The sequence below is a fragment of the Pollicipes pollicipes genome, unplaced genomic scaffold, assembly GCF_011947565.3.
Source record: "Pollicipes pollicipes isolate AB1234 unplaced genomic scaffold, Ppol_2.1 Scaffold_1600;HRSCAF=1878_pilon_pilon_pilon, whole genome shotgun sequence".
Classification (NCBI taxonomy): Eukaryota; Metazoa; Arthropoda; class Thecostraca; order Pollicipedomorpha; family Pollicipedidae; genus Pollicipes; species Pollicipes pollicipes.
In genome coordinates this window covers 22,809,770-22,830,448 of record NW_023595962.1, presented here as the reverse complement: position 1 = coordinate 22,830,448, position 20,679 = coordinate 22,809,770, and the positions used below count along the sequence as shown (strand labels likewise).

Sequence of the window (20,679 nt, the reverse complement as noted above, 5' to 3'; positions counted from 1 at the left end):
GAGCATACCAAATGTTACTCCGGCTAGTCATCCGGTTGTCTGGGCGCCTGTGGCGTCCCTGTCATGCCCTTCCGGCCGTCCGGTTTTGAGGGATTCGGCAGCGCCCCGCGAGACTGGAGGTCAAGGTCACGCTACCAAGCCCCCGAGCCAGCACCGCGGGCCGGCTGACCACTTGTCCGACAGAGCGAGAAGCACACGTTAGCTTACTTTCCGTGCTTCGTCTGCAGCCATTTCCACTCCTATTTCTGCTTCACTGTGTGCATATAGACCTTCCTCACACGCTAGCAGTGACATGAATTATCTTGATGTTTAGTTCCGCCGCCCTTTTGCTGGTGGTTTTAAGTTTATTTTCCATTGGCATTTTATTTGGCGTACCTGTGTTGCCGGTTGCATGCATTCATACCTATTGATCAGCAGCCGTGTGGTGGCGATCTTGTCTGCGCTACACTAGGTTTCGCATTTGCGTCGCGTTCTTGTTTCTTATGCATTTTCTGGTTATAGGTATACCATTGTAGTGTCATGGTGCCCCGTTCTGTACGCGTGGGGATGTGTCCTCCCGGACGGTTTCTCTACTCAAGTTGTGTTTCTTCCGAAGTTGTTATGCTCAATCGATTGCTCCTGTATGCACAAACCTTTATAATACACCGAAGCATGTCTGCTGCGTGCCATTCGTGGACGCGTGTCGACATGAAGAAGCCTGAGAAAATACACCAATAGCTGTAACTGAGCTTCTTACATCATATGTGCTGCCTGCCCGATATCTTCCAATTTGGAATAGTCTATTTAAAGAAGCTTAAACATGAAGCTTACTGCCGCCAAGTCACAAGGACAGCAAGGACAATAGCCGCGACAGCAGACGAGGAAACCTGGCCGTGCCCCTGCAACATGGCGGCGGATATAGACGTATGCAGTCGGCCATCTTACCTGGGGTCTGAGGCCAGCGCCAGGTTTCTCTCGACGGCATAAGAGACAGTCAGCTGTTTGTCGTGCAGCGTCAGCTGCTGGGACGCCATTGCAGCAGCTGACTGCCGGTCGGGGAACTGCACGAACGCGTAACTGGCGAAAGGAGGGAACTAGCGGTAGTCTGGGCGCCTTGCGTTCGCTTCCCATCGCTACGCAGTTTATCCGCAGTAATTATGGTTTCAGAATTCGTACGCAATGCAGTCTGAGTTGCGGTGCACCGGGCGAAATATACATCGAACCTTCATATGGTACTGTGATGGCATCTTCACTCTCCAATGCGGTTGCGCACAAGACATCAGAGGTATTCTCCCAAATCTCGCGCGTTCAACTTTACCTTTGATAATTAGCACGCGCGTGCTCCGATCCTGGACATTGTCGAAAAACGTTGGCTAGAAACACATGCACCACGTTTAAAGTTCTTCACTACCCATAAAAGTCGGCTAGTGCATCATAGACAAGCTTAATAGGTAAAGGCTACGCATAAAGATATTGTCAAATAGCATGAAACCACGCATGGTCATATTGTTTTTCTACGGTGCCCTTATTACAACGCGTTGGCAGGTCGTGCTCGCCCAACCCAAAACCAAGATGGCGGTGCCACTGCCTACCCGTTGTTTCCGCGCTGGTTGTTGGCCGGAATGCTGACGTCATCGCAGCCAGTGAACAGCTGTTGCAGCTCCGGCACGGTGGCCGTCCTCTGTATGCCACGCACGTGCAGCCTAAGGGCACCAGGATACGATGTAGAGACGGTGTAACACAAGTATGATCATGTAATGGCACATTTGGCCTTCAGCACTAGATTTTTCGCTTTGCCGTTTCTTTTATCCATGGCTCCAGTGGCGGACGCGACATGAAAAAAAACGAACACGTCGAGCAAAGAACGACGCCCACTCCGCCTGGCTGACCCAGGCAAGCGCCAACAACGGCCGGGCCGAAAACACCGTCACGTGGCCGGGTCTGATCACCAGGGCCGTGGGCACGGCGCGGCAGCGTCCGCACGGCTTCAACAACGGGAACTGAGGCCAGGCACAGGCTAGTGGTCGGTGTGACGAAACATCATCGGCTGATCAGGTCGCCGCGATGGTCCAAACGCGCACCGAATCGTTGTCGTTTCCGTTGCCGTTTTCGGATCAGCGGCGGCAAACGCCTTCAAAAACCAAAGCAACAAGGCCATCTGGCAGCGTGACAGTCCCGAATGATGACCTTATATGACCGCATGGGACGGCGGGAGTTTTCGAAAGGAAACCACAATGAAAACAGAGCCGTCTACCAGATCACATTTCTAGATGAAGCCCCTAGATACAGGGGCTTCCCAGATGAGGCCCCCTTGTTTTGCCCACGAAAGACGGCGGGTACCCTTAAGTCCACGAAGTGTATGTTGGGCGCTGGCGGATTGGTCGCATGGCAGGTCCAGGCTCGGGCGCCCAGAGGCTTACTGACAAAGGGGTCGGCCTATACGCCTGCCGAAGCGCACCGCAGCGCGTGTGGAGGACGGGAGACGTCCTCAGGCGGGGTCACATGTTTGCGCGTGCGTCAGTCACAACACCACGCGGCTTCACACTGACGCGTCGCTGGTCGGGATGGTAGCGGCCGCCGCGGGCGTCCACAGACAAACCGTGTCATGTTCTTGAGGAGAGCACGGCGGTCGAGCGCGCCCGCCGGCCGCTGCGCGAGGAGCGTCTCCGCCGAGACGAGCCGGCCGTCGGCGACCTCCGTCTGTCGCAGGCGCGCCACCACCGCCGCCGCCTCGGCCGCCGACTCGAACTGGCACTCCACCGCCCTGCGGAGGGACGGACGTCAGCCGGTGGCCGCCGCTCTGGACTGGACAGCACCGCTGTCGGAGCGGCCGCTCTGCGCGCCACCAGCCCCCTCAAGACCTTCTCCTCGCCGACCTCGAGCACTGGCTCAGCGGATCACTGCACCGACTTGAGGCACGACGAGGATGAGGCGCGAGGGAGGCACTGCACCAGCGCAACACCCATCCGCAAGAGAACAAGCACCGACAACGCTCCTGGCGGTGTTGTCAGTAGACTGAAACGCTGAATTGTATGTTGATGTTAGTAGATGTGGCTCAAGATGTAGGATTATCAGACAGCGAAGGTGCTGATAGCGGAGGCGCATAGTCGGATATGATATGGGTTTGATCCATCCAGAGTTGGATACATGATATGGGTTGGAGTTGGATCCATGGAGACGCAGAGTTGGATACATGATATGGGTTGGAGTTGGATCCATGGAGACGCAGAGTTGGGTACATGATATGGGTTGGAGTTGGATCCATGGAGACGAAGAGTTGGATACATGATATGGGTTGGAGTTGGATCCATGGAGACGCAGAGTTGGATACATGATATGGGTTGGAGTTGGATCCATGGAGAAGCAAAGTTGGATACGATATGCGTCGGATCCATGGAGACGCAGGGTTGGATATGATATGAGTTGGAATAGGATCTATGGAGACGCAAAGCTGGATACATGATATGAGTTGGCGTTGGGTGGTAAGTGACGGGGATCTTGGGCTGGTGTTGCCACTGTGTCTGCAGAGCTGCCCTCCCACCTGGTAGTGGAGGAATGTATGTGTTTCGTATTATGTTCTCAGCGTGCAGGGAGCATCTATTGGCACAACGTGAGGTTTAAGGGGCGCGTCAATTGCATCACTTATTTTGTTTCAACGGTCTTTGCTTATTCGACGCATGCGCGGACAACGCGCCACGAGCTCGAGTCATCAGACCTGAATTGGGCATACCAAAGCTTGAGCCGCATACAGTCACGGAACGCATACAGGCGAATAGATTATTTTGAAATTAATATGCTTCATCAAAACTAAAACCATTCTCGCATCATAATTCGGTTCCGCTCTGATGGGGGGCGCAAAAACAGCCTTCGGCGAGCGTTGGAGCCAAAGCAGCTATAACGCTCAGCTTTGAGGAGGCGGCACCGCACGAGGATATGGGCGACTGACGGAGGGTGACCACACCGGGGATGAGGTGGCGCTTGGCCTTCTGTAACGAGCACCCGAAGAATGCGCTGATGCGATAACCCTCCGCCGCCGGCGCCGCCGCGTCGCGGCGTCAGCGACGGCTATCGGCGGCAGGATCTGGGGTTGACAAGTCCTTTAGCAGTTGAAGGAGCTTGGATAAGGGTCGGCGCAGCATGGGGCAGAGGGGACAGTTCCCCTCCCCTGCTTTCCGGCAAGGCTGGAGAAAGATGATGCTTTTGTCCCCTAACATTTTTGGGGGCCCCTTTTTCCGAAACCAGACATTGCAGGTACCCGTAGAATACCAAAACTCAGTACGAGTCCCAAATAACTGAGCTAAAAGTAATATGTCTGACTCAGAGGAGCCGTTCATACATCCGGACGTCCGTTTTCTGGACCATAATGCCACCTTTTTTTAATAAGGTAGCCCGTACTCTAGAACAGCAGGCGCAAAGATGTCTTAGGAAGACTCTTTCGCTGGCTTGGGAGGCACCCGTTGCGAACTAGGAGCCTCCTATTGTTTTTGGATATCGGAGCCCCGTAGGTGGCTTTGGTCGCCTTCTTCGCAGTGCCCTAGAACTGCCGACTTTGCGTGTAAAGCAACACCCTATGAGGATGAATTTTTCACTCCTTTTCCCCATATTTTATGTGATTTTTCCACTCCTGCCTGACATTGTCTAATCGCACATGCCAAACCCCTATTTCCCTTTGAGGTTTTCAGATGCCATTTAAAACCGAGCTCACTTGAAACCATCAAGCATAAACGAGGCTCCACAGAACCCCGACACCTGGCTATGGCTATGGCCTCGACATGGCTATGTCCTGTCTCACCTACACCTGAATCATGTTTATGTATGCGCAGAGCAAGGGCGCCAGGTACCCCCAAGCCCAAGACCACAGCGACTTCAGCCGTTTGCACGCATCAAGTTTGGTTTGTTTACAAAATGCATCACAATCGGCAGCTGTGTGCCAAATGTAAGGTTTTCACGCAACCCCAGGGGGTCATCATCGCAGCCGGAGAAATTGGTCGGGCTGGCGCCTGTTCAACGTTAAGAGGTGACGTTACAAAGTCGCAATGGCTAGCGCTGAGGCGTTGCATGGCAACGTCGACTGCGTCGCGTGGAAAGCAGTAGTCACGCAGAAATGCTGTGGTTGGTCTTGTCTATTATCGTCAAGGTCGTACAATACCGATGTAACGTATCAAATGTAACATCGCGATTATCGTGCAGTGTGGCATCGAGTTTGTACTGTTGTGTTGCCTTAGTGCGTGCTATTGTGTTGTGGATGGGAGAATTTTGAAGCGATGTGTGAGCGTGGGGCAAAAGTGAGCATCAAAGGCAATTTTTTTGGCAGCAAGATGCCTTCCTGTGAAGTGGCCTCTTGCAAGAATGTGAAACGGCACAGTAAAGACATTTTTCTTTTGCAAAAAAAAAACGATCCGACTGTCCTGGAAACATGAGTGAACCGTTGCTCTTGGACTAACACCATAAATGCGGGGAATGCGTTAATCTGATCTGGTCATTTCCAAGATTATGACTATGATCCTGGCCATCTGGTTAAGGCCAGTCTCATACCCAATGTTAAACCATGCCTTCGACCAAGTGCAATTCCTTCTATGCGACTGGACATCGCCAACACACTGAAGTGAGTATGCGTGTGCTTAAAAGGGAAATTCCCGTCTGTTTTATGCAGAAATCTTTGAACCCGATTCACAGCCACTAATGCCTGCATAATCCATGCCGCTCCGTGCAGTTTGTAGACTACAATACGAGGTTCAAGCGAGATTTTCCGGCCATAATCTTGTTTACAAAGTGGAGCCTGACTACCACACAAGTGGCACAGCCATCCATGCGACACGGGCGAAAGGGGTGAGGGCCAGGGACGTAGCCAGGGTTTGCGACGTGGGGGGGGGGGGGGGGGTGATAAGTTTGCACGAGCGAGTCCCAGCCCCATTGACAGTACATCTACGCACTGTGGACTGACCAACAAACCCCACAATCGTTAATAGGTACAGTACCTAGCGCATCAATGAGATTCTAATATTGGTTTGGCCTGTTGCCTTAAACAGTTCTTTCACCCGCGTACCGCACATGTTCACTCGGCTTTTTACGAGTCTTGCTACTTTTGAACCATTTTTGGGTTCTTCGTGTTACTGTTCATAGTAGTGTCTGGCATTTCAAATACAGGTCATTTGCCTGGTCACCAAACCCCGGGATTACATACATTAAAATCGTGGTAAAAAGACTGCTCCTGTGCCCAAACCATAGGCCTCGAAGCTCACGGGCAGAGACGAATGGGGGCGGAGGGGGGGGGGGATTGGAGCCTCGGAGGGCCCTGCTGTTGGAGCCTCGGAGGGCCCTCGGAGGGCCGTCGAAAAACTGTAATGGCGGCGCCACCCCCCTGGGGCAGCCGATGCAATGAAATGGGACCATGAAACGGGTCCATCCAGGTAGATCCGTGGTTATGGCCGGGAGAGGGAGATATCAGAGTGGTGCACGCAGTGCAGTCCTCGTCGGCCGTTGACCGTCCCTCTCACCCGCTCGGATTATGTCACGCTGGACCACAAAAAGGTGATTGTGAATAAAAACAAGCATGTGATAACGAAAGAATGAGCATGTCCGGGTCCAAGACGTTTTGCTCTCGTAATGAAAAACAAAACTGGTGATATGCAAAAGGGTCTGATTAATGCGCCTGATAGGTACGCGGAAATGACCCTTTCCTTGTGTCGCAGATCCAAGATCCAGCTGTGGTGGAAGCGGCAGCGCATACGGACGACGTGGAGGCCGCCTACCAGCAAGCAGCCGCGATGCCTCCGATGCCCATCCTGTTGTTGTTGATTGGGGCTTTAGGGCGCGCCGACTATTGTGGTCATTTTGCGCCCGTGACAGCAAAATGGCTACCTACGACGGTAAATGACTAAAAAATATATATTATTCGGAAATGAAAATGGCTGATTTGTGTGAGGAAAGCGTCGTTGATACGAAGCTTTCGGCAACCTAAAAACTTCCTACACGCGGTATGAACTATTCAGGCAGGTGTATATAAAGTGCAGAACTTAACATGCGATACGAACTTGGGGGTATGTTGGATATGTGGTGAGCTGTCACCTAGTAAACCGGAGAGCGTCAGGTACGGCGCCACCGGGCCCAAGAACCTCAGACGCTCGACGCGTAGTATGGGACAACATATGAGCACATGCTCCACTGTGAGCGTGGTGTTGCAGTGGCGACATCGTGGTAGTTCGTCGTGACATAGTAGGTATCGATGTGTAGCATTGGTATGGCCAATCCGCAACCGACACAGGATTACTTCCTCCCGTCTAGACTTTCGATAGGATGACTGCCATTCCTGAACAACTGGCTTGATGTTTTTCAGTTTAGTGGTGTCCATCGCATCCCATGTGCTCTGCCATTCCCCGCGCAAAAAGGCAGAGATGGGCGAGTACAGGTCTGTAGCGGGTATCGGAAACGTTCTGCGACAGGGACGACGAGTAGCACGCTTTGCAGCAGAGTCAGCCAGCTCATTTCCCGCAATGCCAACGTGGCTCGGAATCCAGCAAAGTACTATAGTCTTGCCAGCCCGGTACAGAGGGTCGAGACGCAGTAAAACATCCTGTATAAGGGGATTTACCGGATTAAAACGCCTTAGTGCCGAAAGGGCACTTAGGGAATCCGATAAAATCACGTGCAGACTGTCTTCGCCCACCTCTGTAAAGCAGAGCGCCTTAATGATGGCCACAAGCTCTGCAGTATACACGGACGCATGGGCTGGCAGTGTCGATCGCGTGTTTTCAGATCAGATCAGAAACAGATCGCGCATGGGGACCACACACAAAAGCGGAACCAACACCCGTATCCGTTTTCGAGCCGTCTGTGTACGAATTGTAAACCCCCGATATGTTTCGATATGCTTCAAAGCTGTTGATCTGGCAACGTACGGGATCATATTTTGCTTCTGAACCTCCGACAATGAGACGTCGACAGTTGGCGATACCATCACCCACGGAGCGGTCGGCAGGCTACGTGGGCGTGCCACACCCCGAAAACTTAAGCCACTCTCAAGAAGAACATTACGAACACGCACACAGAACGGCGCCACACGTGCTGTTTGTTCGGACTAAAAAACATTGGATATGTGGCGTGAGAACACAGCGTCATGTGTTAGGTGGTTCGGGAATTGCGCGAGCTTACAAGCGTATCGCATCCCCAACAACTGTCTTCGGGTAGCCAGCAAAGGTTCGTTGGCTTCCACAAGCAAGCTGGCTGTCGGAGACGTACGAAATGCACCAGTAATGATTCTCAACGCAGCATGATGGACCGCATTTAATGGACGTTTTACAGACTCAGAGGCACCATCATATGCAAAACACGCATAGTCCAGCTTGGAACGTATCAGTGAACGGTATAACAATAAAAGTGTTTTCCGATCTGCTCCGTAGAATGTTCGTGCCACACCTTTCAATATGTTCAGCGTCTTAAAACACTAGTCACGCAGAATGATAAGATGCTCCTTGTAGGCGAAACGCTTATCAAAATGTAATCCCAAAAACCGTGCCGCCGCATTGCAGGGGATCGACTGTCCATTAAGCACCATGTCGGGACACTGACGCCGGCGTCGGCAAAAGTGGACAGGAACTGTCTTCGAGGTCGAAAACCGTAACCCGTTGAGCATGCTCCATCTTTCTAAGCGTGCCACAGCCAACTGCAACTGACACGACATGGACGCTGCCGTGGCAGAACTGCACCAGATGGCGAGGTCATCAACAGAAAGCGAGCGACCAATCGCTTGGGGAAGACTGTCCCCAACATCATTTATCGTGACGGCAAACAACGCAACACTGAGAACACTGCCCTGGGGTATGCCGTTCTCTTGGGTATATATTTTCGAGCATACGGAACCAACACGGACACGGAAGAAACGGTCAGCAAGAAAGTTTGCAAGAAAGGTACCCATAGCTCCGCGTATGCCATACTGGAACAGCTTCCGTGAGATGCCATATCGCCAGGTAGTGTCGTAAGCCCTTTCAATATCAAAGAACACAGCTCCAACATGTCGCCCTTCCCTAAAAGACATGCGCACAGTTGAGTCCAAGGCTAAAAGATGATCAATGGTGCTACGGTTTTTCCTGAAACCACACTGCGCGTTCGAGAAGATATCGTTGCTTTCTAAAAACCAAGACAATCGTGTCTGAACCATCCGCTCCAGAAGTTTGCACATAGAGGAGGTCAGCGCAATCGGACGGTAGTCAGATGGATCCTCCCCATTCTTACCAGGCTTCAGCAGCGGAACTATTAACGACTCCCGCCAAGACGTGGGGAACTCTCCTGTTTCCCACAACTGATTGAATGCCCGCAGCATAGCTTGTGTTGCTGTTGGTGGAAGTCGCCGGAGCATATCATTATGAATGAGATCTGGGCCTTCCGCCACGCTGCGCAGAGAGTTAATGGCAGACATCAGTTCAAGCATTGTAAAAGGTTTGTTGTATGAAAACTCTTAGGATGTATGAAAGCTTATCTGGGCTGGTTCGCAACGAGCACGATGGCGTATGAAATCAGGAGCGGCAGTTGTTCGCCCACAACGCTCCGCGAACGCACGAGCCACTTCATTTGCCACCTTAGATGGGTCCAGTATGTCCTGGCCATTCATACAGAGCACGGGGAGCGGCACTGACGAGTGTTGGCCTGCTATACGCTTCACCCGCGCCCAAACCGCTGAAACCGGCGTTTGGCAATTAACCTGTCCAACATATAACCGCCAAGACGTGCGCTTGGCCTCCAAGATAGTGCATCGAGCTGCCGCCCGAGCTCGTCGAAAAGCGATTAGGTTGTCCGTAGTGCTGCGTCGATCAAAGTCTCGCAGGGCTTTTTTCCGCGCACGTATAGCGTCGCGGCACTGATCCGTCCACCCCGGAACAGGGGGACGACGTGGGGCACCGGATGTACGTGGTATGCTTTCTTGTGCCGATCGTAAGATTGTGGAGGTAAGTTCCTCTATCGACGCACGCATATCCACCGAACCGGAAGCCAACCTGGTTTCCACCAGTGCCTGAAATTTATCCCAGTCAGCCTCTCTAAGATTCCACCGTTGTGGCCTGGAACCGAGAGCTGCTCCGTTCTGGTAACGCAACTAGATGGGGTAGTGATCACTACTAAAGGATTCGTTGTCAACCGACCATGTCAGGTGTGCCGCCAGTTGGAGGCTTGAAAAACTCAAGTCCAGCGCCGATGTCTGACCTGACAGCGTCATGTGGGTTCGGGTCCCGGTGTTTAAAATACAGAGAGATTCATCATGTAAAAAAGTTTCGCAATGCCTGCCGCGAGTGTTGGGCTGGGCGCAACCCCAAGATGTGTGGTGAGCATTAAAGTCACCCGGCAAAAGAAGGGGCGGGGGAAGCTCGGTCACCAGAAATCTAATTTCTGCCGTCGGAAATGGAGCACCAGGAGGTAAGTAAAGCGAACAGACGGTTATTGCACGACGCCCAAAATGTACCTTAGCTGCAACAGCTTGCAGGTCCGAGTGTAAGACCACGCGTTGGACGGAGGCACTGTGGTGCACAGCCAAAAGAACTCCGCCGTGTGCAACTGGATCAGCTGGCATATCCCGACGCATTACGGTGTAGCTCGGGATACTAATATGAGAGCCAGGTGCCAGTTTGGTCTCCTGCAGGCAGGCGATGGCCGGACGGCGCTGATTCAGAATGACTCTGAGATCGTTTAGACTAGTTCTCACGCCCCTGCAGTTCCACTGTAAGATACTCGTCATAAAACTAAGTGAGGGTAGCCATTACACACCTAGCTCACCAGCACAGCACGCAGAATATCACAGTCAATACGCCTGCAAGAGGGCGTACTAAAAAAGGGTCAAAGTCACACTTTAAGACGCGACACGGTTCAAAAGAACAGCAGTTCCAATGTAAAAACGTCTGTAAAAGGACGTGTTAAAAGAAGATGGAATATCTCACTCTTAAAAGTGAGATTTAAAAGAACTGCGCCGCTCCAGATGAAGCGCCAGATATCTCAGTTCTGGAACCCAGTTCCACAGATCGGTGCCCCAGCCTGGGGCGGGACCTTGGGCTACCCCCGTCACTTGGGGACAAGGGCCCAGACGGGACACGCTTGGAGCCAGCATATCCCGTACGTGGTGGTGGCGGAGGAGGGGCCATCACTGAGCCCCTGCCCACCACCTGGTGCCGTGGTGAAGCCTCAACCGGTCTACGTGGTGAGGGAGTATTGCTCCGGGGAGCAGGCTCCTTGCCCGCTCCTGACAGCCTGTTGGCTGCTTTGGCCCGCTCCTGCTCAACCAGACGCGCCCTTTTAGCCTCACGGGCGCGCCTGTCTGCCTCGTGGCGCTCTAGTGTTTCAAGCGCTCTTCCAGAAGTGCTCGCAACGGGTGTCACTGGAGACGACGGCAGCTGGGTGCTGGATGGTGAGGCCGGCGAAGTCCGCAGGCCTCGGCCACGCTGAACGACCGTCCACCCCTCTCCCTCTGCCGGCGCGTCAGATGATGCCGCAGAGGCTGGCACCACGGCGGGCACCGGGCTCTCCGGCACCGGGGAGGGGTGAGACGGCGAGGCAACAACTGGCGAGCCGGCCTCTGCCTCAGAAGGGGCGCGGGGTGCCAACGGCACGGGGGACGATGACGTTGCCGATACGGTGGTGTGCACCTGGGACGCCAGTACAACCGACAGCCCGAACGATTTAAGAAGTTAAATGAGTTGGGTTCCAGTCATATGATCTAAGGACGCTTCAGGTGCGACAGGAGCTTTGCATGCTGTGGCATATGACTTCTTAGGGTGGCTCAGTTCATAAAAATCCCTCGCTTCACGAAATGATATGTTCTTCGTTGTTTTCAATGCAATAATCTCCTTCTCTCTGGCGTACGCCGGACATGAACGATCGAAAGTAGAATGAGGTTTTTGGTTTTTCCCACAGTTAACACACCATGGGCTCGCCGCAGTGCACTGATCACTCGGGTGCTCCGGAGAAGCACACTTACCACATGCTGGCTGGTTACGGCAGAAATCCCTCGCATGTCCAAACATCTGGCACTTAAAACATCTCATGGGGTTCGGAATAAAAAGGCGCACCTTCACCTTCACATAGCCTACCCTTCCTTCAGATGGTAGGTCAGGACGATTAAAAGTCAGTACGATGTTGTTGGTGGGGACCAACTCCGCACCCCTGCGCACCTTGATGCGGCGAGCATCTGTAACCCCGAATTCGGCAAGGCCGTCGACTATTTCCTCCTCACTGACATCTTTCAAGTCAAAGCAGTTGATGATACTCTTTGAAGAGTTCCTTGTCCTGTGAACCTCAACGGTCATCGCCACTGACACGTCCTTTTTCCCTTCCGCATCCCGCACGCAGTACACAAACCTATCCGAAGTCATTGCCCGTTTCGCGTCCTCTCCATTCTGAAACTCGACCTCGATCCCACCGTCCTTCAGCTTATCACATCGGAGCACCTTTCCAAAACGATCACACCCATTTCGCCTTTGAAAGCGCGAAAGGGACGACAGCGCCTTCTCGGCGCCTCGAAAAATCAAGATTCGAGGGGTTGGCGCTGACACGCTACCACCTGTACTCTCTGTCCGCCCCCCATTTCGGGGTGCGGGTGTTTTTTTATTTCAAGTTGCCATAGGTGTACGGTTTAAGTATTCGGCACCGAGGCTCCCCACCCACCTCGGAGCCCAACTGGGGGACGGCCCACTCACCCAGGGGGTGGCGGTACCACCAGGACTCCCCCGGTGCTATACGGGGCGAACGACGCCTCCCGCACGACCAGGTGTAACCGGGGAGACCCCTCCCCGTCCTGACCGTGGTTCAGCGCCGCCGCCCCTTGACCCCTCAAGCCGCTGCGCGCGGTCAGGTGCCCCAAGCGGAGACCCGCAACAAGCACCCAACCGCAACGCGAGCGACAAGCCGCTAGACCCGTGTGGGGCCCCACGGACCCCCCACGCCCTCGGATATTCTGGCCAAAGTGGAGTGTTGGGGCGTGCTGTGACTGACCCGCACGACGCGCCCCTAGGCCACCAGGATCCGATCAACCCGGGGACGTGGGCGATGGGGCACGGCGACCCCGATAAAACGAGGATGAGGAATGGTGATAGGGCTGGATGTGGGAGTGCGGGTAAAGTGGAAGGAGCGGGTGGGACAAGGAGCAGGAGCTCACGCACCGGCAGGGTCGCTACGCCCTGAGAGGACCAGCTTGCGCTGTCCGCCCGTTACCGGAGCTGGGACCCGAGGGGGCGCTAGTCCCCTACACCGACCGAAGCCGGTGTCCCTGCGGGGGATACCCATCCTGAACAAAGTGGACGAGAACGGCGGGTTCGACGAATCGGGCAAAGGCAAGCTCCATGGCGGTGACGGCGAGAGGACCGAAAATGGCCCCCACTGCGGCGACGAAATATACGAGGACACACACATCGAGCACGGGCCGCCGGCCTTCGTTGCGGGCCTCGCGACGGTCAAGTGCAAACACCTTGATCCAAGTGCAAGTGCAAACGCCTTGTCAAGTCAAGTGCAAACACCTTGATTCAAGTATGGGACTGTCGGCCCGAGAGGCACCACCCAGCTGTGTGCCAGACAGCTGGACACACACGGTTAGACGGGGTGATCTGATGGTGCCGTCGCCGGCCTGGACAAGCGTTGTCGAGGCTTTCGAGATCGTGTTCCAACAAGTGCTGGACCGAGGCATGGACCGGGACATTGGCATCGTGGACCGCCCCACAAAGCTCCTGCTGAGACAGTTCTGCGCTGGGCAAGGGGATTGCTCGGAAGCTAGTGAAGACGCGCACTCATCTGCACCTCAGATGGCTTAATCAGGCTGGGGCTGAGCGAGCCGCTGCCAGACGCGCAGCTAAACAGGTGCGACCTCATGTGGACGGCGCGAAGTGAATATCGTTGTGCTTATGTGAGTTCCGCCCCCGTCCCGCCCTGTTCATTTTGGGTCCTCGCCAAGTGTGCACAATGAAGTGCATGCTGGGCGCAAGAATTCTCCCCTCTCCCCCGTTTCTTTGGATCCTCGCCAAGTGTGCACAATGAAGTGTATGCTGGGCGCAATCATCGTTTTAGTAAAATATGGCGAATTATGGGCCATACGTGTGTTCGATGACTTGGCTGCATGGCGTGATGGATATGATCTTGATTAACGCCATGCACCACGACCCTCGGAGGCTTCGTGGCATAGTTGACGCGATGTGCAATGTCCACAATGTCCTATGTTCTACCAGGTAGCGTATCACTTCCGTCGTCTCAAACTGCCTCAATCGAACACCAGTGCAACCCAGCACGTTATTATGTACAGTGCTGAGGCTCAACGCGACAGGTCGGATGATGATCCTGGTGCCGCTCAGTTCTTCCTTTGGCAGTGGCTGAACCTTGGCCAGGTCCGGAAACCTGCATTTAAGCAGCTGTAGGCTGGCCAACTTCAATGCATCACCATAGACTCAATGTTTGGCATCCTCGGCAAATGGAAGTGCCATGGCAGCTGGGCTCCTGGTTCCTAGGCCTATGTTCGCTGTTTTACAACAGGCGTGACAAAAATCCCCTTGCATATTTCCTCGTAGTACTTTTTTAAGTGCCCTGTGGCGATCACTAGATGCATTTGTTAGAAGGTGCACCGGTGTAGCAGACGCGAAGGTAATGCAGCCGGGGCTGTGATGCCAGGTTGGGACTTTGTGACGTCACTGTAATGGTGAAGGAAAAGTGCCGGAAAAATCCCCGGATGATCATACCTTATTACATGGCCTTGCGCGTCCCGTATTTTTTTTTGTCTCAACACCACACCACGAAAGCAGAGCCTGGTGCAAACACCAGCAAGGCCTGGTAGAGAATTTTGCTCCACGTATTTCTTTTTGCCCGAGAAAACTTGACCACTAAATTGCATCACTCCCGAAATGCTGGAGTGAAAGATTCAAGACATGTCTTCTAAATTGAATTTACAAGATAAATATCACCATTTGAGCACTTCATTTAACGGATTTTAAGCCAACTCAGCTGATAACAAAATTTTGCCAAAAAAGTATCAGTCTTTATATTTATTTAACTACTTTTGTTTTTCTTGGTATCATACGAGTGTGATACCACCTTATTCTTCCTTCCTTTTCGATTGCCTTTAGAGGTACCATCTGTTGCTTAAAATGCTGACGAATTTCTCTGCAAGATGCTCCAACTGCAAACTTGTAAGTATTTCATGCATAAATTTGATTAATTCGCCAGTCGCCTAAACATGTTTGATATGCACCCAAGAGTGAACAATTCACAGGGAATGAGGGAAACAATTTGAAGCACGGAACTTATTTTTATCGCCATTTTTGCCCTGTTTAACGCTCGGTTAACAGTTTTTTTTGGTTCTTGGCGGTGCTCAGAAATGAAAAATCTAAGCCTTTCGGGTGTCTAACTCACCAGGGTGCCTGACAAGGCTATCCTAATGCTGCCATACAGAGGTTTGGGACAGACTTGAGGCAGCTAATACAGAAGTGTTTGAGGACGAAATTCTGCCCTCTGGAGACGCTTATCATGCACACCTCTTACTTGTTTCGCATTCTAATCACGTAGGTTGGTGGGCATGATTGACAGTTCTATTTGGGGGTGAGTGGGACCACTCTGTCTGCCAGCAGACCATGCAAAACGTAGTGAGAAACCATTAAGTCTCCTGTGGACCAAATAATTGCTTACCATACCTGCGTTCAACACAAGATTGGTGACCAGAGTTAGCGATTTTCTGTTTTAATCCACCGAGTTCTGTCACAAGACAAGTTATGATGCGATAGGGCATGCAATGGGCTTATTTTGTTCCACATTCTTGATTATTTGCCCCAAATGTCGTGAAGTGGTCCCTCATGGCTGCTTTAACCAGGTATAGTTGTCATGGTTTGCTGACTGGCAAATGACTGTACTGTATAAATGCACTTTATTTTTTACGCAGAGATACTCTACGCTGCATAGCAATTATAATATGAGTCGAATATCAATATGTAACAAGCAGTCAGACCATCCCATTTAAAATATGAAGCCAACATCTCAAACTGTGTCATTAAATATGAATAAACAAGCCTAAATGCATGCCTTTGCTGCAGCTGAAAAGGCAAGCAGCAATACTGGCATGGTCATCTAAAAGTAATGTTACTTTTCCAGAAGAGAGATTGTTTTGTGGAGCATGCTCATCATTGCCCTTAACATAGGTTAACCATGGCAATCAAAATAAGTTGTTCAAAGTGACTTAAAGAGTTTTGATTTGTGTGTTACCAATATTTCTGACGTCAACAAGCATACACAAATGAACTGAATAAAAATGCAAGTCGAAACCAGCCGAAATTAGCTTTATCATACTTTCATTACAAGTACTGCTGTCAACAGATAGGTGAGTTGAGATGAAGTTCAACATATGGGCTACTCTAAGTTGGGTTAAGTCGGTTAAGTGCATGGCAAGTGGTAATAGGAACTGTGCAAGAATCAGTAACTCACAACTGCTGCTGTGAAACAAACAGGTTATACAGGATGAGATGATGTAAGGGCTCTTTAGGTTAGGCATAGTTAGGCTACTTTCATGGAAATAAGCATTGGTATTTTGTAAGAAACATTAACAAATGTTTGTTTTCCCTGACCCCATCTTAACAGAAGCCAGAGTATGTCTATTTTGTTTGACTTGGGGATGGGCTGTGGCAATCCAAGGATTTTTTTTTTGCTGAGTGTTTTATGCTTGCTGCATTTTCTGTTGTTATTTTGTTATTGAATTCCTTTGCTTTGTTTTGTGTTAAAAGTGCTGTAGAAGGGAAGTGCAAAGCGCAGCATCAAATTGCTGGTGTTTATGATTTTTATGCTCATTACACTGTCATGAAATTACGATGCTTTAACGTATTCTGTTTCACTGTAATGGTCTAAGATGTTAAAAGACAAAACAGTTTTGCCAGGGTTCTGATATTACGTCCATGCCAACCTGATATAGATGTCTTTGCTCGCTGAAGCATCAGTCGCGAGGTCGTAAATCCATCTTTTGTGAATTGATTTTTCACTCCAGCACGGTCTTTTTGCGACGGAATATTTCACTCCCACCTTAGTTCAAAAGCGATTCTAGCTCCCTGCTTCTTCGTGAATCGGAAGCATCCTGTTCTGGAAAAGGAGGCCGCTCTATATATCAGGGGTGCTCAAAAAGATGCCACTGATAGGGGATAGTGAGACCGTTTTGTGCATAATAAGACGGCCCTAATCTAGATGTTTGTATAGCCAATACCTATTCATTTGAATGTTGCGCGTGTTACTGTTTCATGAAAGGCGCATGCCTTCGATGCCCCTCCCCCTTCGAATACGATGCCCCTCCTCGTGAGGGAACCCCATTTTGTCCGGGAGGCCCCAGGAAAATTGTGCCCCCCCCCCCCCCCCCCCAACACGCCGTGGCGCCGCCCCTGGCTGGTACAGCGGTAAACAAGCACTCTGTGTTAAGCTCGACATGTCCGCGGATCTCACCAGGGGCGCACACACACACACACACACACACACACACACACACACACACACACACACACACACACACACACACACACACACACACACACCACACACCACACACAGCACACGCACACACACACACCACGCACGCACGCACGCACGCACGCACGCACGCACGCACGCACACGCACGCACGCACGCACGCACACACACACACCACGCACGCACGCACGCACCACGCACGCACGCACGCACACACACACACACACCACACACACACACACACACAGAGCGGGCCTCGGAGCACGAGATCCCATTACCGAATTTATGACACGCATGAACGTGACTTAATGGTGACGGCCAAAAAGAAATCGACACGTAAAAATAAGAAGGTTGGGAGCGCACAATCGATGTCGAACTTGCCGCGGGCGGTCATTGCTATCTCCCCCCTCCCCCCCTGAGGTTTTCTGACAATACCTCTCCGGCACGTCGTGCAATCGTGCCCAATTTTTTTTTTCGCGCGCAATCGCGCCCAAACCTAAGGGGCAACTATTGTGCGCGTTTTGCCACTAAACACGTGTTCTCAGCCTTTCTGGTGTCGGAGCGGCGGCGGGCTTTGCGGAGCCTTGCACGCGATCTACGGCCGGCGTAGGCAGTGAGCCGCAACCAACGATTGGTGTCGCTTACAGGGATGACCTCATACACATGAGCATGAAAAGCTGAAAAGGCCCGCTTTGCTGGAAATCTGACCTTTAACCTGGCATCATGGAATCATTATTGACCTAGCCGAAAAAAAACTGATACGCAATCGCAAGATCTCGTGGAGACCAATGCACTGGTGTTTTCCGCTAAGATTCTATCCTTTTCACTTTCGAAACGGCAGGAGGGTCGCATCAACATCTCCCCCCCCCCCCCCTCCATCAGTGCGCTTTATGAAAAACGGCGAATGACGGCAAAGTTTTAGGTTTAAAACGGGAAAACAATGACGCAAAACGTATCCAACATTGACTAGATAGCAATAACCATATTCACTGAAATGCACCTGGATCACGCACACCTTTCGCCCGAACCCATATCAATGTGTAGATTGCTCCCCAAACACGGCTTTCGTGTGCCGGCGGATGGCAGCCCTTATCAGCCCTTATCGGCGGCGAGCGCGGCGCCGGTCGAGGAACGGACCGCCTCACAGTCAATGGACAGTGCCAGCCCGGCCCTGCGTAACCGCTGGCACTGGGACCGCCCCGGTGCTACCTCTGGCGCTGGGACCGCCCCGGTGCTACCGCTGGCGCTGTGACCCACCGCGGTGCTACCGCTGGCGCTGGGACCCACCGCGGTGCTACCGCTGGCGCTGGGACCCCCGCGGTGCTATCGCTGGCGCTGGGACCGTCCACGGTGCTGCCACTGGCGCTGGGACCGTCCGCGGTGCTGCTCGCGTGACTTCAAACCAGGTGAGACGCGGCCACGCGGCGCCGGCCGATGCAGCGGCACTGCTGACTGGCAGCCACCGGCGGCAGCTCCGGCGATCGACGCACCCGTACAAGCACACGCGCGCACACACATACACGGCGGCGCAGTCGGCGGCGGTGCCCCCGACGGTACGGTCGCCGGCCCCGGGAGAAACGGTGAGTAAGGCCGATCGCCTCGTCATGCCAGGTCTCACCCACGTCGACGCGAGTTCTTCGCCTCCTCGTGATACACCCAGTTTCTGCATCTGCATTGTCTGTTACTGTATTGCTTCTGTACCTACGTTGTCTTCGCTTATCATACACCGCACCGCGCGGTGCTTCGGACCTCTTTACAACCCGGCGCAATTTCTGGATATGGAATCTTGATAGAATCGCTCTTTTTTCGCAACTGGTTATAAGTACCTGACCACGCACGCGCGAGCCTGAGTGAAGCGTCAATCAAAGAGGCGTGAACAGTTACGTGAGAGACGGCTCACGCGGGGCGAGAGACCTGCGTCTAAGCTTCAGAATCACCTGGACAGGGTTTATGGCCGGGATGTACATCAGGCATATTTTATTTTTATTGTTAGTTTTATTTTCACGTTTGCGAAATGTCTACAGGTTGCCTTCTCGGGCATCGCAAGATACGCTCGATCCTAAAAAACCTCAAAAAGGCGCGCAGATGTAAAAGAAGTTGCCTGAAAATGAAGCACGGCGCTGAGCATCTGCTCAAAAGATCTTGCCTAAAATTAAACGATACGAAACAATAAAGAGAAACGATAAAGAGAAACGATAAAGAGAAACGATAAAGAGGAACGATGAAGAGAAACGATAATAAAAGCCAGACCACCCTGCAGGAGGACGAAGAGGCGATTTTTTTAGCGAGCGACCCATAGATCCTTCATGTCATTTCATCTCTGTCGGTTCATTATTTCAGTTCATTATTTCTTATTTTCATTTTTGGCATTTTCATTATCGGCATTTTCATCTCTGTCGGTTCATTATTTCTCAGCCATAATCTCGGCGTGACTTCAGGTGAAGGACTTTGGCAACCCTCGAGTTCGACTGCCCTCTCTCCCCTGCCCCGCCTGCCCTCTCTCCCCTGCCCTGCCTGCACTCGCTCTTCAAAAGGACGCCTGCACTGCTGCGCCTTATCCGAGAGCTGGTTCGCTTGCCTGGGAAGTGTCCGGCCAGTGAAGCAGCTCTCGCTGGTCGGGCCCAGTAGTGCTGGCCCGGAAGTGCCCGGCCAACGAATGGTCACTAGCCCGCCTGACAGAAGTGACGTCAGGAGTAACCAGGAGTGCTGTCAGGCAGTCACCGCGTAACGAGATGCACATCTGGGATCCTTCGGCTCCAAATTAAAGAAGGATGTTTTTGAAAGACCCTGCAGCTGGCATGGAGACCGTTCACTATTAAAGGCACTGGCGAAAATGGGCTCATAATATCATGTCTGTTTAGGTCCGAGGCCCAAGCGCACCTCTCGGTTGCCAAGGCTCCGGCCCTGAAAGCAACTGCTGTCGCTGAACAGGATCCCTGCCTTGAACAGAATCCCGTCCCCGGTGTGCGACCATCCCGACCAGGCTTCCGCCGCTGACCGTGACTTGCATCCCTGGGGAGAGCTCCCGTCCCTGGCCATCCCTGGCCATCCCTGACCATCCCTGAGCTCAGAGCTGCCGGCGCCGGGTCGTGAGTGAGACCCAGTCACCGACGCCGCCTGCGTTCCAGGCCAGGGGTGAGGGCGGCCGACCGGCGCTTCAGCCGGGCCAGGATCAAGGGCTGCCAGCCGTGCCCGGCACGACAGGCGGCTCACCGGCAGCCGCCGACCGTCCGGCGCCGGGTCCAGCGG

General features: G+C 52.7%; 1 protein-coding gene across 1 annotated transcript in view; it reads right to left on the bottom strand.

Annotated features, from left to right (window-relative positions):
• LOC119094032 (uncharacterized) overlaps positions 1-20,679 on the bottom strand; it is a 121,744-nt gene that overhangs the window by 1,205 nt on the left and 99,860 nt on the right. The window contains exons 3-5 of the mRNA XM_037217097.1: positions 2,579-2,743; positions 1,572-1,682; positions 925-1,056 (exon numbers count right to left, since the gene is read on the bottom strand). Coding sequence (XP_037072992.1) covers positions 925-1,056; positions 1,572-1,682; positions 2,579-2,743 — 408 coding nt within the window. The remainder of the gene's footprint in view (positions 1-924; positions 1,057-1,571; positions 1,683-2,578; positions 2,744-20,679) is intronic.